Source organism: Manis pentadactyla, chromosome 15 (genome assembly GCF_030020395.1).
Source record: "Manis pentadactyla isolate mManPen7 chromosome 15, mManPen7.hap1, whole genome shotgun sequence".
Classification (NCBI taxonomy): domain Eukaryota; kingdom Metazoa; phylum Chordata; class Mammalia; order Pholidota; family Manidae; genus Manis; species Manis pentadactyla.
The window spans coordinates 45,796,754-45,813,809 of NC_080033.1; the positions used below are offsets into that span (position 1 = coordinate 45,796,754).

A 17,056-nucleotide genomic window follows, 5' to 3' on the forward strand; every position below is an offset into this window, starting at 1 on the left:
GGACAACATGATGAAGGGGCCCTGGTTTGAAGGTGACGTTATGAGTGTCCCTCAACAGCTCTTCCTCAAACTCCGTTTACACAAAAATGCTATTGACTTTTGCTAAGAGGCCAATCACCACACTGGCTTTTCTGCTGGTCCTAGAACAGGCCAGCCTCATTCCTACCTCAGGATCATTCACTTGCCATTTCCCCAAGGGTCCGGAAGGAAGCATTTGTAGCCCAAAGGTGGAGGGAAGGCTACATTTATAAAGATTAGGAAATTTCTCAACGCTTTCCCAGGGATGACACTTCACTTGCCCTCAGCAGTGAGCAGGAACACTGGTATTAGTTAACAGCTGGGGAAGTTCTGAGGTGTTGTGGGCCAGCCAGAAAGGAGATGCCAGGTGGCAGCCAAGTGAGGCTGTGTGCCCACCAATGACTCTTGTACAGATGCCCCGCTTAGGCCTACCTGCTGTGCAGCCCTGCCAGGGCACAGAGAAGAAGTTACACTGGATGAAATCCGGTCAGACATTCTCAGGCAGCTAGACTGCTATCTGGTGTCAAACTGGTAGGAGTGCTTCTCCAAGAACACTAGGTTTGCATGGTCCTGCTGCCACTGCAACAGTGAGGCCTGTGAGGTCATCGATACCCAGTGAGGTCACGTACTGAATCTTGCGACTTGAGGGGCAGGCTTCAGGCTCTCTTGTGGAAGAGAGCAGGGTGGGAGGCAGAGGGGCACCCTACCTGGCCCTTCCATCTAGCCCTGCGTATCCATGCCTTAGTCAAGTAGCCATTTCCTGTGGAATGTACCTGTGGGCTGGCACGGGAGCCAAGAGGCCCACATTCTGGGATTGGCTTGAAGGGCAAGATTAACCTAAGAGACAGCCAGGGTGTTGGCACTGAGCCTAAGGATCCCATAGTTGGAAAGGCAGAGATTTGTGTGGACTAGGGAATCAGGGAAGGCTCCTTGGCAGCACGCCTGAAGGGCAAGGGGACTTGGGACCTATGGAGAGGAGAGGGAAGGCACTCCAGGTGGGAAAAATAAAAGTGAAGACAAGTTCTTGTTATCGTTGCCCTGCCCCAGATGGTAATTCATAGAACCTTTGTGATTTTACAAGTTAGACTTCAAAAAACCAAGAGGTTAGGGGGCCCGTAGATTACACAGGCGGTGGAAAGGTGTTCTGCTCAAGGGTAGGCTTACCCCTTGGGGCTCTGGATGTATAGCTGATAGGAATGTGAGGAGAAGCTCATCACATTTCAAAGTGACTCTGCGAGGGACATTACAAGTGCTCTAAGGCAAAGTGAGGGTTCTGAAAGACTTCACAGAGTGGGAATGAATTCTGACTTTAAGATCCTATTTTTCAGGTGCAAACACTAAGGCATTGGGAGATAAGTGGTATGGTAAATGAGGCCCAGTAGGGTGGCCCCTGTGAGCAGAAACCAGCTCCCAGATAGGAAATGATGAGGGCTTATTAACTCAATGCCAAGTCCTAATCCTCCTTTTTTCTCTCTGCCCTGTATCCTCATATAGGTCCGTTCTCCTTGGGTCTCGGGGACTTGACATATCCCACATCTCCCAGCGATTGGAGAGTCTCAGTGCGGCCACTACCTTTGAGCCTCTTGAGCCTGTGAAGGACACAGACATTCAGGTAGGGGCTGCCAGGCTCCAGGACTGGTAGCGTGTTGAGCGTGCAACCCAGGCTGAAGGCCCTGGCCCTTTGTTGACCAGCAGATTTAGGAATTTCAGATTTAGTTTAATTCTCTTCTTCCTCAGATATTAAGAGAAGGGGAGGCTCAGCTTTGGAGGTATAGTTATTTTGGGTTATTTTCAGAGTGCTGTGTGAGACTGAATTTAAGAAAGCAATTCCAACCTGCACTTTTAGATTATTGTAATTATGAGAACAGATTTCTCTTCTTTGGGCTTAATCCAAGGAACAGAGACATTAGTTGTAAATTCCTCTTGCTTTCTTTGCTAGTTCTCAAATAATTTTACTATTTGTTTTCCACATTTCTGTATCTTGCTTATACTAGTTGGCAAAGAGCTGGGGAAAACTTAGAGTGCTATTTACTGAAACCTATTCTTCAATTTCTAGGAAGTATTTGGCTGCGTTAGTGGCACCAGGAAGTAGTCTAATAGAGCACTGCATTCTCATTTAACCTAACATGCCACTGGCACAATTGATTGCTAGTTTAATCTAATCAGAAACTGATTGGGGTGTGTGTGTTTGTGCGTGTGCGTGTGCGCACACGCGCTTAGGCATGCATGCATTGTTAAGGAAAAAACATGCATTTAATTTTGAGTAGTTAGAACACTGCATTTTTGTTAGAAGGAACAGATAATGGGGGTGCCGTTTTTATGATTAATTTGTCTTTGAAATAGAGGACACAAGTCCTGCAAAGGTAGATCTTGATATAAGTAGGTATTAATTGTGTTGTTATTTGGGTTCAATTTGAGTTAAAACTCTTTACCCCTTAGCTTTCCCAAGAACTGTTTTAATCCATCTAATGGCTGTAATTGTACTGCATTTATTCCAGTTCAGAAACCTAAAGCCCTATATCCTTTGAGTTGACGGTTGAGTAACGATAGCTATTCATAATTTTTTCTGTTATTGATATGTTCCCAGAGTGTGGAAATCCAGTTTTTGTCTTGTTTTGTGTACTAAATCATATTTGCCCATCACCTTATAGATTCCTCCTCATTTCCATGTTATCTTAAAGTGCCATGTATACTTAACTTCTGTGCTGTCCCCCTCCCCCTTTCTATTTTAACCACTTGATGCTCTGTAAACAAATACTTGTAACAGGAATGAGGTGGATGAATGGGATAGAGCTCAAATAATTTGAATAAATACCATATATTTTGGGGGAGTACTCCTAATAGTATGGAAAGAAATGACACCGGGCCAAAGATTGTTTATTTTTAATGTTTAAAATACCAAAGGAGTCGTTTGTATTAAAAGCTAATGGATTTTTAAATGATTTCACTCATATGTGGAGTATAAGAACAAAAGAAAACTGAAGGAACAAAACAGCAGCAGAATCACAGAACCCAAGAATGGACTAATAGTTACCAAAGGGAAAGGGACTGGGAAGGATGGGAGGGAAGGGAGGGATAAGGGCGGGGAAAAAGAAAGGGGACATTACGATTAGCATGTATAGTGCGTGGGGGGGCACGGGGAGGGCTGTGCAACACAGAGAAGACAAGTAGTGATTTTATGACATCTTTCTACGCAGATGGACAGTGACTGGGAAGGGGTATGTGGTGGGGACTTGGTGAAGGGGGGAACCTAGTAAACATAATGTTCTTTCTGTAATTGTAGATTAATGATACCAAAAAAAAAAAAGTTAAAGCACCAACATAAAAAAAAAGAAAGCTAATGGATTTTTAATTTTTCTTTGTTATATTTGTAATATGTATTTGGAATATTTAGCACCTTTAGTGATGCACTTTGTTGAGTTCCCATTGATGAGATACTCCATTTTTCACTTTGAGATGTTAATGACAGGTTTGTTTATAAATGTATTGAGTCATAATGATCATTTATTCTGATCTACTTAATGCATGACACTCTCCTTCAACACCTTCCATTAGATGGTTTTGGCAATGCATGCTTGGTCATATCAAAGAGAGTTTCTCAGTTTAGAATGAGCATGGCTAGGAAGGAGGTCTGGTCCTGTACCCCTGGGAAATCTTTGAAGTTTGAAAGGAAGGATGCTTCCATTTCAAAATTTTATCTCTTGATTGGGTTTTTCCAGTATAGCTTCAGAAATGCAAAATGGGCTATCCAAGATAATGGTTGATTAACTGGGAATTGATCATCTAGACCTGAAGTACAGATTTAAGATGAGCTAGTTTCAAAATAAGTTCTCTTTTGACTTCATCTTCTTGACAGCAAAGGCTTAAAGGAGAAAAATTTGTTTTTAAAGGGTTGAGGTTTTGGCTTGATCTGAGATGACTCTCCTTATTTTTCTTATTGGAATTGGAAGTTTTAAATTGTATTGCAGGGCCAGCTGACCCATGCTTAAACTTCCTATATACATGTGTTAGCATGTCCTTTCCTGACTTCTTGTTGAGTAGTCAAATGTAAGAAGAGCTAGGCCAGTGTTCACCTTTAATGTGGAGTGGTCCTCCTTTTAATTCTCATAATGTATTGGTTATCCAATAAGAGTTAACTTGGACATTATCAGTTTTTTGTTTTTAGAAGAGCCAGATACACATTTTAATGGACATTTTCTAATGTAACAGCTTTATTGAAGTCTAATTCATATACCATAAATCTAATGGATTTTTGTGTATGACCTTTTGTTTTCCAACCAGTGCAGATTTGGAGATGAGATGCAGTCTAATCCCATGTGCTGGGTGTCAACCAGTGAATTTATTATGTCAGTTTATAAATTCATAAAAGGAAATGTTAAAGGATACTTTGACTGAAGCTGAAACTTTATTCTATCCATTATTTGTATTAGTTACATGCTTGAAAAGTCATTTCCCATGTGTAGATACATATGTAGATATATGTACAGTCCCTTCCTGTTTGGCAAACACTGTATTTGTTTCTAATGGAGCTTGAAATGAATACAGGTTTTTTGTTGTTTGTCATGATGAGTAATAGTGGCATGCATTGAGAATGCATTTTTAAAAGATTACCCTGGTGAGCAAAGTAACATATTTTGAAAACCCACTGCAATATATGTATAGCTGGGCTAGTAGAATTTCTAAAAATGTTTACTGATTTTATTTTTTAGAAATGGTAATAAAGAAGGCCTACACATTTGTGTAAGAGAGGTGAAGAGCAGTAACTATTAACAGGACATGTTCTGTGTGACTTCCCGGTGCTTGCAAGTACAGGTTCACAGAGATCCACTTGCTTCTGTCTTTGGAAAAAAAGTATTGAGGGCCCATTGCACATTTTTATTGTGATCTTAACAGTACTAATGTACCATGGCCTTTCAGGCCTGTGGGAAGTGAGGCTGACTGCCCGTGTCGGAGTCCAGAGCTCAGTACTGGTCACTCTTTCCATGCTGATTAACACTCTGTAAGGGGTTTGAGAGATTTCTGTGGAGACATTTTTCAACGAGAAACAATATGCTTTTTTTTAAAGTATTAAATACCTAATTTGTAGGTTATGTATAGATAGGATTAAATTGTGATACCTTCCTAAGGTAGGAGGAACTTGTATATATGTTTATGTGTATGTATGTTTGTGTGTAAGTATACATATATGTGTGTGTATATGTATTTGTGTGTATATGTCTACTAAAGAACCAGGGTGTCTAACCCTTTCTTTTTTCTTTTATACATTAGGCCTTTGCTTATTGCCTTCCTTTACCTCTGAAATGTCCAAGCCCTAATTTCAGCCTGACACTCGAAGGCTTTCCTTAGGTGCCACCTCTTTCATGGTCTTCTCAGATCTCTCTTCCCCATGGCTTCTAAATATACTATGTTGGCTTTACTGCTTTGGGGAAAAAAAAACAACTTTCTGAATGTTCCCCCACAAAGGAAACAGAAGTTTAGATTATATTGCTGGAATTGGCTTAGCAGCCAATTCAAATTTTAGAAAAGTGAAAATTCAGCCCTTTCTACCAAAAAAATGGAAAAAAAAAAAAAAACCTAAATGAAGGTTTTCAAAATCTGCATAAGTTTCCAGATGGAAATCCGTCCTGTATGATTAAAGAGAACTAGATGTCTTAAATAGAGAATAAAGGTAAATATAAAAAATTAGAGTCAGGGAAAATGATCTATCACATATAAGACTAATGGTATAATAATAACTGTTTAAAAACTTGTTTTGCTTACCACATTTATAATAAACATTCATTACATCCTTCCTTTTTCTGTCTTTGGCCTTGGAAATGCAGAGTATGCTCAAACTACTCCTGACTTATCTTTTAGATAACCAAAAGAAACTAAAATGGTCTTGGTAAGTATAAAAATGAGTCACTGTGGCATAACCCCTTATCACCAAGTTGTTATTTTCATGGTTTATCTTTTAATTTTTTATCTTCAGAATTAAGATATTGCTGCTTAACTGCAGCTGTATTTAACAGCTTAAGAGGAAAAGTAGTTGTGTTGTTTGCTAATTGCGTGTTTGTGGTACTGACAAGTTGTTAGTGAGGAATTGGTTCCAGAAATCCTGTGGCAGTTTGTTGGAAAGAGGGTCAGACTTGCTTAGGATGATTAGTATGGTAATAGCAGCTCTTCAGGAATATTACTGGCAAAATATTAATATTGAGGGAAAATACAGTAAGCTTTCCTTGTCTTGAATCAGTTGAGGGGAAGTGCAGTCTGAATGGGTGAACAGTATCTTAATTCTGAGATTATTTTTAAAGAAATGTAGCTGTCATTTTCATCTGTTCCTTGAAATTGAAACTATTAAGCATGTATATCAATGAGATGTCTCACCAAAGCTACTTTAGTAAATTTGAAGAAGAGATGAGGTTCATTCATAAGAGTTGCATCTATTTGCGTACTGATATTTTGTATAATAATTCTGAGAAATGGTTTAAGTACATTGAACATACCTCTCTTCCATATTGTTTTTACTCTTAATATGCTTCAGCAGACTTTTCTGCACGTAGTGATCTAGCTAAATTGGATGATTAGAAATTTTGAGTTGATAGACTGAAGAAATAAGATTTTGCTTTATAAACGTCTTCACATAATATAAAAATATAAGAGACTATCTCATGGAATCTAACAGTGTACAGGCTTTCAGTTTAGCGTTTGTGCTTATTGACCTTTGTTATACTCCTCTTATTCCTAAAAGAGTCAATGGGAAGTTCATGGTAACCTTTCTTTTCAGTTCTTTTTTTTTTCTTTTTTTTAAATAATTATTTTTTATTGAAGGGTAGTTGACGCACAGTATTACATTACATTACTTTCAAGTGTACAACACAGTGATAAAACATTTATATACATAATTCTAGGTTCCAGCTATCACCCTACCAAGCTGTTACAATATCTTGACTATATTCCTTATGCTATACATTACATCCTGGTTACTTATTTATTTTACCATTGGAAGTCTGTCCTTTTTTTTTTTTTTTTTTGTGAGGGCATCTCTCATATTTATTGATCAAATGGTTGTTAACGACAATAAAATTCTGTATAGGGGAGTCAATGCTCAATGCACAATCATTAATCCACCCCAAGCCTAATTTTCGTCAGTCTCCAATCTTCTGAGGCATAACAAACAAGTTCTTACATGTAGAACAAATTCTTCCATAGTGAATAAGTTACATAGTGAACAGTACAAGGACAGTCATCACAGAAACTTTCGGTTTTGCTCATGCATTATGAACTCTAAACAGTCAGTTCAAATATGAATACTCATTTGGTTTTTATACTTGATTTATATGTGGATACCACATTTCTCTCTTTATTATTATTATTTTTAATAAAATGCTGAAGTGGTAGGTAGATACAAGATAAAGGTAGAAAACATAGTTTAGTGTTGTAAGAGAGCAAATGTAGATGATCAGGTGTGTGCCTGTAGACTATGTGTTAATCCGAGCTAGACGGGGGCAATAAACATCCACGTATGCAGAAGATTTCTCTCAGAACATGAGGGGGGAGGTTCTAAGCCTCACCTCTGCTGCTCCCCATTTTCTCGCCACATGGCCCCCTGCGACTGTGCCTGTCTTAGGTTGTTCCTCCCTTGAGGAATCTTACCCGTCTCTGGCTAACCAGTCATCTTCCGGGGCCATACAGGGAAATGTAAAGTTGGTAAGTGAGAGAGAAGCCTTATTGTTTGAAAAGGTTAGCTTTTTATTTCTTTGCATATTTATGCCCTGTGGCTTCTATGCCCAGCATTTGTCTTGAGGTATCTTTACCACTTGGAAGAATTATGATACTTGGTAAATTTGATATGAGGCACGAATTCTATTTAAGGGTTGTAATTAGGAAGGAAGAAGAAAAGCTATAGAAGTAGCAGGCGGAAGAAAACATGGGAAGATTGATTATTTCTTTGACATATCTTCTTGTAGAGTAACTTCAGCATGTATAGGTTTTAAGCTACTAATTAAATTGCGCACACACATTAACATAATAGGAGTATAGTTACATAACCAAAGCATATCTGTAATTACCAGCCATCTCCAGTGAAACCAAGAAAACCAGTTAGGCACCTTAGGCATTTGTGAAAACTTATCTATGATATGGTGGATATTGTCCATCTGAACTTGAACAGTCTGAGAGAAATCAGACAAATTAAAACAACCCATTCCTGGGGACTGTTCACATGCCATATGTTCTTTTAACAGTAAATAGTCTGTAGTTGTAAGAGTTTGGAGCGCTACAATTTGCACTTCTCCAAATTCTTGGTTGAGTTCCAACAGTATAGATCCAGTCAAATTTGTTGTTTTACTGTATGCACAGGCCAGCTTAGATATCTCCTTCCTCATTCCCATGGCAAGTCCAGGAGCTGGTGGGATGAGTGCATCTACAGCTGTAGCAGTGCGTGGATCTTTGTTGGGGTTTTTTGATGATCATCTTCTGGCATGAGTCTTCCAGAGAGTGCTGATGTTGGAAGTTCTCTTTCATATCGTGTCTTAGTTCATTTTCGGGGTAGCCCAATTAGGCTTTGATCCTCTGTATAAACACAAACAGACCCTTTGCCTACACTTTTATATGCCCTTTATACCCTTGTGTAGAACTCGTTGGAGGTTACCACACAGGAACTGCCCTTTTTTTTTTGGCTTTGTTTTTGGTATCACTAATCTACACTTACATGACGAATATTATGTTTACTAGGCTCTCCCCTATACCAGGTCTCCCCTATAAACCCCTTTACAGTCACTGTCCATCAGCATAGCAAAATGTTGTAGAATCACTACTTGCCTTCTCTGTGTTGTACAGCCCTCCCTTTTCTCCTACCCCCCCATGCATGTTAATCTTAATACCCCCCTACTTCTCCCCCCCTTATCCCTCCCTACCCACCCATCCTCCCCAGTCCCTTTCCCTTTGGTACCTGTTAGTCCATTCTTGAGTTCTGTGATTCTGCTGCTGTTTTGTTCCTTCAGTTTTTCCTTTGTTCTTGTACTCCACATATGAGTGAAATCATTTGGTATTTCTCTTTCTCCGCTTGGCTTGTTTCACTGAGCATAATACCCTCCAGCTCCATCCATGTTGCTGCAAATGATTGGATTTGCCCTTTTCTTATGGCTGAGTAGTATTCCATTGTGTATATGTACCACATCTTCTTTATCCATTCATCTATTGATGGACATTGAGGTTGCTTCCAATTCTTGGCTATTGTAAATAGTGCTGCAATAAACATAGGGGTGCATCTGTCTTTCTCAAACTTGATTGCTGCGTTCTTAGGGTAAATTCCTAGGAGTGGAATTCCTGGGTCAAATGGTAAGTGTTTTGAGCATTTTGATGTACCTCCATACTCCTTTCCACAATGGTTGAACTAACTTACATTCCCACCAGCAGTGTAGGAGGGTTCCCCTTTCTCCACAGCCTCGCCAACATTTGTTGTTGTTTGTCTTTTGGATGGCAGCCATCCTTACTGGTGTGAGGTGATACCTCATTGTAGTTTTAATTTGCATTTCTCTGATAATTAGCGATGTGGAGCATCTTTTCATGTGTCTGTTGGCCATCTGTATTTCTTTTTTGGAGAACTGTCTGTTCAGTTCCTCTGCCCATTTTTTAATTGGGTTATTTGTTTTTTGTTTGTTGAGGCGTGTGAGCTCCTTATATATTCTGGACGTCAAGCCTTTATCGGATGTGTCATTTTCAAATATATTCTCCCATACTGTAGGGATCCTTCTTGTTCTATTGATGGTGTCTTTTGCTGTACAGAAGCTTTTCAGCTTAATATAGTCCCACTTACTCATTTTTGCTGTTGTTTTCCTTGCCCGGGGAGATATGTTCAAGAAGAGGTCACTCATGTTTATGTCTAAGAGGTTTTTGCCTATGTTTTCTTCCAAGAGTTTAATGGTTTCACGGCTTACATTCAGGTCTTTGATCCATTTTGAGTTTACTTTTGTATATGGGGTTAGACAATGGTCCAGTTTCATTCTCCTACATGTAGCTGTCCAGTTTTGCCAGCACCACCTGTTGAAGAGACTGTCATTTCGCCATTGTATGTCCATGGCTCCTTTATCAAATATTAATTGACCATATATGTCTGGGTTAATGTCTGGATTCTCTAGTCTGTTCCATTGGTCTGTGGCTCTGCTCTTGTGCCAGTACCAAATTGTCTTGATTACTATGGCTTTATAGTAGAGCTTGAAGTTGGGGAGTGAGATCCCCCCTACTTTATTCTTCTTTCTCAGGGTTGCTTTGGCTATTCGGGGTCTTTGGTGTTTCCATATGAATTTTTGAATGATTTGTTCCAGTTCATTGAAGAATGTTGCTGGTAGTTTCATAGGGATTGCATCAAATCTGTATATTGCTTTGGGCAGGATGGCCATTTTAACGATATTAATTCTTCCTAGCCACGAGCATGGGATGAGTTTCCATCTGTTAGTGTCCCCTTTAATTTCTCTTAAGAGTGACTTGTAGTTTTCAGAGTATAAGTCTTTCACTTCTTTGGTTAGGTTTATTCCTAGGTATTTTATTTTTTTTGATGCAATTGTGAATGGAGTTGTTTTCCTGATTTCTCTTTCTGTTGGTTCATTGTTAGTATATAGGAAAGCCACAGATTTCTGTGTGTTGATTTTGTATCCTGCAACTTTGCTGTATTCCGATATCAGTTCTAGTAGTTTTGGGGAGGAGTCTTTAGGGTTTTTTATGTACAGTATCATGTCATCTGCAAATAGTGACAGTTTAACTTCTTCTTTACCAATCTGGATTCCTTGTATTTCTTTATTTTGTCTGATTGCCGTGGCTAGGACCTCCAGTACTATGTTAAATAACAGTGGAGAGAGTGGGCATCCCTGTCTAGTTCCCGATCTCAGAGGAAATGCTTTCAGCTTCTCGCTGTTCAATAGAATGTTGGCTGTGGGTTTATCATAGATGGCCTTTATTATGTTGAGGTACTTGCCCTCTATTCCCATTTTGCTGAGAGTTTTTAACATGAATGGATGTTGAGCTTTGTCAAATGCTTTTTCAGCATCTATGGAGATGATCATGTGGTTTTTGTCTTTCTTTTTGTTGATGTGGTGGATGATGTTGATGGACTTTCGAATGTTGTACCATCCTTGCATCCCTGGGACGAATCCCACTTGGTCATGGTGTATGATCCTTTTGATGTATTTTTGAATTCGGTTTGCTAATATTTTGTTGAGTATTTTTGCATCTACGTTCATCAGGGATATTGGTCTGTAGTTTTCTTTTTTGGTGGGGTCTTTGCCTGGTTTTGGTATTAGGGTGATGTTAGCTTCATAGAATGAGTTTGGGAGTATCCCCTCCTCCTCTATTTTTTGGAAAACTCTAAGGAGAATGGGTATTATGTCTTCCCTGTATGTCTGATAAAATTCCGAGGTAAATCCATCTGGCCCGGGGGTTTTGTTCTTTGGTAGTTTTTGGATTACCGCTTCAATTTCGTTGCTGGTAATTGGTCTGTTTAGATTTTCTGTTTCTTCCTGGGTCAATCTTGGAAGGTTATATTTTTCTAGGAAGTTGTCCATTTCTCCTAGGTTTCCCAGCTTGTTAGCATATAGGTTTTCATAGTATTCTCCAATAATTCTTTGCATTTCCGTGGGGTCCGTCGTGATTTTTCCTTTCTCGTTTCTGATACTGTTGATTTGTGTTGACTCTCTTTTCCTCTTAATAAGTCTGGCTAGAGGCTTATCTATTTTGTTTATTTTCTCAAAGAACCAGCTCTTGGTTTCATTGATTTTTGCTATTGTTTTATTCTTCTCAATTTTATTTATTTCTTCTCTGATCTTTATTATGTCCCTCCTTCTGCTGACCTTAGGCCTCATCTGTTCTTCTTTTTCCAATTTCGATAATTGTGACATTGGACCATTCATTTGGGATTGCTCTTCCTTTTTTAAATATGCTTGGATTGCTATATACTTTCCTCTTAAGATTGCTTTTGCTGTGTCCCACAGAAGTTGGGGCTTAGTGTTGTTGTTGTCATTTGTTTCCATATATTGCTGGATCTCCATTTTGATTTGGTCATTGATCCATTGATTATTTAGGAGCGTGTTGTTAAGCCTCCATGTGTTTGTGAGCCTCTTTGCTTTCTTTGTACAGTTTATTTCTAGTTTTATGCCTTTGTGGTCTGAAAAGTTGGTTGGTAGGATTTCAATCTTTTGGAATTTTCTGAGGCTCTTTTTGTGGCCTAGTATGTGGTCTATTCTGGAGAATGTTCCATGTGCACTTGAGAAGAATGTATATCCCGCTGCTTTTGGATGTAGAGTTCTATAGATGTCTATTAGGTCCATCTGCTCTACTGTGTTGTTCAGTGCTTCCGTGTCCTTACTTATTTTCTGCCCAGTGGATCTATCCTTTGGGGTGAGTGGTGTGTTGAAGTCTCCTAGAATGAATGCATTGCAGTCTATATCCCACTTTAGTTCTGTTAGTATTTGTTTCACATATGCTGGTGCTCCTGTGTTGGGTGCATATATATTTAGAATGGTTATATCCTCTTGTTGGACTGAGCCCTTTATCATTATGTAGTGTCCTTCTTTATCTCTTGTTACTTTCTTTGTTTTGAAGTCTATTTTGTCTGATATTAGTACTGCAACCCCTGCTTTCTTCTCACTGTTGTTTGCTTGAAATATGTTTTTCCATCCCTTGACTTTTAGTCTGTACATGTCTTTGGGTTTGAGGTGAGTTTCTTGTAAGCAGCATATAGATGGGTCTTGCTTTTTTATCCATTCTGTTACTCTGTGTCTTTTGATTGGTGCATTCAACCCATTAACATTTAGGGTGACTATTGAAAGATATGTACTTATTGCCATTGCAGGCTTTAAATTCGTGGTTACCAAAGGTTCAAGGTTAGCCTCTTTAGTATCTTACTGCCTAACTTAGCTCGCTTATTGAGCTGTTATATACACTGTCTGGAGATTCTTTTCTTCTCTCCCTTCTTGTTCCTCCTCCTCGATTCTTCATATGTTGGGTGTTTTGTGCTGTGCTCTTTCTAGGAGTGCTCCCATCTAGAGCAGTCCCTGTAAGATGTTCTATAGAGGTGGTTTGTGGAAAGCAAATTCCCTCAGCTTTTGTTTGTCTGGGAATTGTTTAATCCCACCGTCATATTTGAATGATAGTCGTGCTGGATACAGTATCCTTGGTTCAAGGCCCTTCTGTTTCATTGTATTAAATATATCATGCCATTCTCTTCTGGCCTGTAGGGTTTCTGTTGAGAAATCTGACGTTAGCCTGATGGGTTTCCCTTTATAGGTGACCTTTTTCTCTCTAGCTGCCTTTAACACTCTTTCCTTGTCCTTGATCTTTGCCATTTTAATTATTTTGTGTCTTGGTGTTGCCCTTCTTGGATCCTTTCTGTTGGGGGTTCTGTGTATTTCCGTGGTCTGTTCGATTACTTCCTCCCCCAGTGTGGGGAAGTTTTCAGCAATTATTTCTTCTAAGATACTTTCCATCTCTTTTCCTCTCTCTTCTTCTTCTGGGACCCCTATAATACGGATATTGTTCCTTTTGGAATAGTCACACAGTTCTCTTAATATTGTTTCATTCCTGGAGATCCTTTTATCTCTCTCTATGTCAGCTTCTATGCGTTCCTGTTCTCTGGTTTCAATTCCATCAATGGCCTCTTGCATCCTATCCATTCTGCTTATAAACCCTTCCAGAGTTTGTTTCATTTCTGCGATCTCCTTTCTGGCATCTGTGATCTCCTTCCAGACTTCATCCCATTTCTCTTGCGTATTTCTCTGCATCTCTGTCAGCATGTTTATGATTCTTATTTTGAATTCTTTTTCAGGGAGACTGGTTAGGTCTGTCTCCTTCTCTGGTGTTGTCTCTGTGATCTTTGTCTGCCTGTAGCTTTGCCTTTTCATGGTGATAGGAATAGTCTGCAGAACTGGGACGAGTGACGGCTGGAAGGACTTCCTTTCTTGTTGGTTTGTGGCCCTCCTCTCCTGGGAGAACAGCGACCTCTAGTGGCTTGTGCTGCGCAGCTGCGCGCAGACAGGGTTTCTGCTTCCTGCCCGGCTGCTATGGAGTTTATCTCCGCTGTTGCTGTGGGCGTGGCCTAGCTCTGCCAGCTACTCCAAAATGGTGGAGTCGCGTTGGAGCAGGAGCTGCTGGGAGGCTATTTATCTCCGTAAGGGGCCTCCCTGCTCCCTGCAGCCCAGGGGTTAGGGTGCCCAGAGATCCCGGATTCCCTACCTCTGGATTAAGTGACCCGCCCTGCCCCTTTAAGACTTCCAAAAAGCACCCTCCAAAACAAAACAACGACCACCAAAAAAAAAAAAGAAAGAAAAAAAATTTTTAATTAAAAAAAAAAAAAAAGGTGGTCGTTCGTTTTTCTTTATTCTCCGGTGCCAGCCTCAGGCCTCTGCTCACCGGTCTTGCTGCCCTGTTTCCCTAGTATTGGGGTCCCTATCCCTTTAAGACTTCCAAAAAGCGCTCGCCAAAACAAAACAGCAAAAAAGCAAAAAAAAAAAAAATGGTCGCGCGCTTTTCTTATGTCCTCTGGCGCCCGGCCTCCAGTGCCTGTTCACTGTTCTTGCTGCCCTGTTTTCCTAGTATCGAGGGCCCTGCACTCTGGCCCGGATGGCGGGGGCTGGGTGTTCGGCAGCCCTGGGCTCCGTCTCCCTCCCGCTCTGCCTGCTCTTCTCCCGCCGGGAGCTGGGGGGAGGGGCGCTCGGCTCCCGCGGGGCCGGGGCTTGTATCTTACCCCCTTCGCGAGGCGCTGGGTTCTCTCAGGTGCGGATGTGGTCTGGATATTGTCCTGTGTCCTCTGGTCTTTATTCTAGGAAGGGTTGTCTTTGTTATATTTTCATAGATATATGTTGTTTTGGGAGGAGATTCCCGCTGCTCTACTCACGCCGCCATCTTCCGCCCCTCCTCTCTTTTCAGTTCTTAAGCAGATTTTTATGGATATTTGAATATTGCTCTTTTCCCAGCTGATAACAGCTATTTATCCCGGACCTAAGGAAACTATAGTAATGCTCTTGGATTCACTAGCAAATGAATCCAATTCTCCCTGGATCCAAAGCCTGTTAGAGAGAAACCCTTTCCTGAAACAAGCACCATGTACATTTCAGGCCAAGATTCAGTTGTAGTGGCTGATCTGCATGAGGAAAAGACATCTCACTGTACCCCATATTCTTGTTCATGACAGTAGTTGTGCCAGGCTTTGACTCTTGTGTGAGCACTTGTGTCCCCATTACCCTCACTTAATAAACATATTTGCTGTTCCTTGTCATTAAACCCTGACCCAGTATAAATCTAAGAGCTGGTAAAAACCAGTGAACATTTGAAGAACAAAAAATTGTGTCTTCACAGAGGCAGGTTAACGAATATGCCACCTTGTTTTGTGTTTATTATTAGGTAGTCTAATGCTGATTGCTGTGCTAAGTACTGAAATGGTTCAATTTTTCTGCTTGTTTCTGATAAAGGAAAAGGTAGGCATTGTGGTCTAGTGGCAAAGTAATGCAGTTACGTTAAAGTGTCTTGTGAATGGAATTAAAACTGGTAGCTTTGGAATAAAAATGGGTATTCAAGGCATTGGCTGTGGAAATGTGAAGAACTACTTTTGCTTATTCATTTGCACGTACTCCTGAATGCAGGGCTTTCATGAGCAAGTAAATGGATGCTGAATGCATTCCGAGCAAGCAGGAAATGACAGGCTTTTTTGTCTTCTCAGAGGTTTCTTATATCCTGTAGTGAGCCAGGGAATATCAGTTACCAACTTCAAGAAGACAGACTTTGGAATGGTTTCATAAGAGTATTTGGGAAGAAGCCCATGGCTAAAATATTTATCTAATGATTTAATAGAGCACTTCAGATATTGGCCAGGCCCTCGTGCCTTTGAACTGGAGTTGTCATCCCTTCCATCCTTCATGAGCTGCCTCTTAACCTGCCGATGCTGTTGCTGCCCCAGCACTCTGGAGATGGGAACATATATCGTCATCTTCACCCTGATATCTTTAAATTGTTTGATATCAGGAACCAGAAATGAGCAAGTCTTTTTATCTGCTGAAGTATTTGATACTGGAGGGGGTGTGATGTAAATCGGGGTTAAGACCTAGTCACATATTGAATGCATTACTGTAGATCAGTCTGTCATTCTCAGATGGCGGCCCTTGACCCTGTGCACCACTTGGATCTTCTTGCCATACTGCCCTGTGATCTCTTATTTCTGTTTTAGAATGTTCAATTTAAAGCTTTCCAGGCCTGCAACCCAATGTGGCTCCTTACGTTGGTGGTGATTGCAAAGTATAGTTACAAAACTTTGGGACCTGAGTTCCTGCTGTCGCCACTAAAATTACATATTCTGGGAAGGAACTCAGGGGCTCAGACAAGGGAGACTCTTAGTTGTGCTTCTTTTGGTTGGTTAGTTTGGTGGGACCAGGAGAAGAAGCTGGGAGGTGGGAAAGGCAATATCCTTCTCTGACAAGACCTGTACTTAGAATTTCTGCTGTAGAGCTTTCAGAACCAGAGTATTTTGCTTGCATTTTAAGCATTTTCCTATTTCACAAATGCTTGGCTTCCATCTTTGCACTTCAGATATGGAGGGGTTGAGTATGTCCCCCCAGCTCAGGTCACTGGCAGCTGAGCTGAGGCTAACTAAGTAAGGCCCTTGATTCTGACAGCCCTGGTCTGCAATAGTAACGATCAGCAACAGTGCACATGCCACTTTCATTATCCTGGAGGATGGAAGGGTAAGTCCTCTCTTCTCACCATGGAGTGGCTGTGAGGCCAAAATGCCATCAGCTGAATCCTGCCCTTGCTTCTCAGAAAGCTCCAGTACTTGAGGCACTGCAGCAGGATCTGCTGATCAGGGCTGGGCAGACACAGCTTCCAGCAAATTGTACAGCAAGAACCCTTTTTTATAAAACATTTACACCAAGGACTGGGCTATTCATTTAATTTATAAAACAAAGGGCAGCAGAATGTAAGTGGGAATATAGATTTACTGGTGGTTTTTATTATTAGTACCTGATTTGGTTTATTTCTTTGAATGCCATGAGCAAAAGGATATGGGAGAGTTTCC

At 40.5% G+C, this 17,056-nt stretch overlaps 1 protein-coding gene across 3 annotated transcripts in view; it reads left to right on the top strand.

The window, feature by feature from the left end:
* Positions 1-17,056, top strand: part of NUP93 (nucleoporin 93) — a 128,194-nt gene that overhangs the window by 25,420 nt on the left and 85,718 nt on the right. For all 3 annotated transcript variants that reach the window (XM_057493203.1, XM_057493204.1, XM_057493205.1), the window contains one exon: positions 1,513-1,630. In XM_057493203.1, the coding sequence (XP_057349186.1) occupies positions 1,513-1,630 (118 nt within the window). The remainder of the gene's footprint in view (positions 1-1,512; positions 1,631-17,056) is intronic.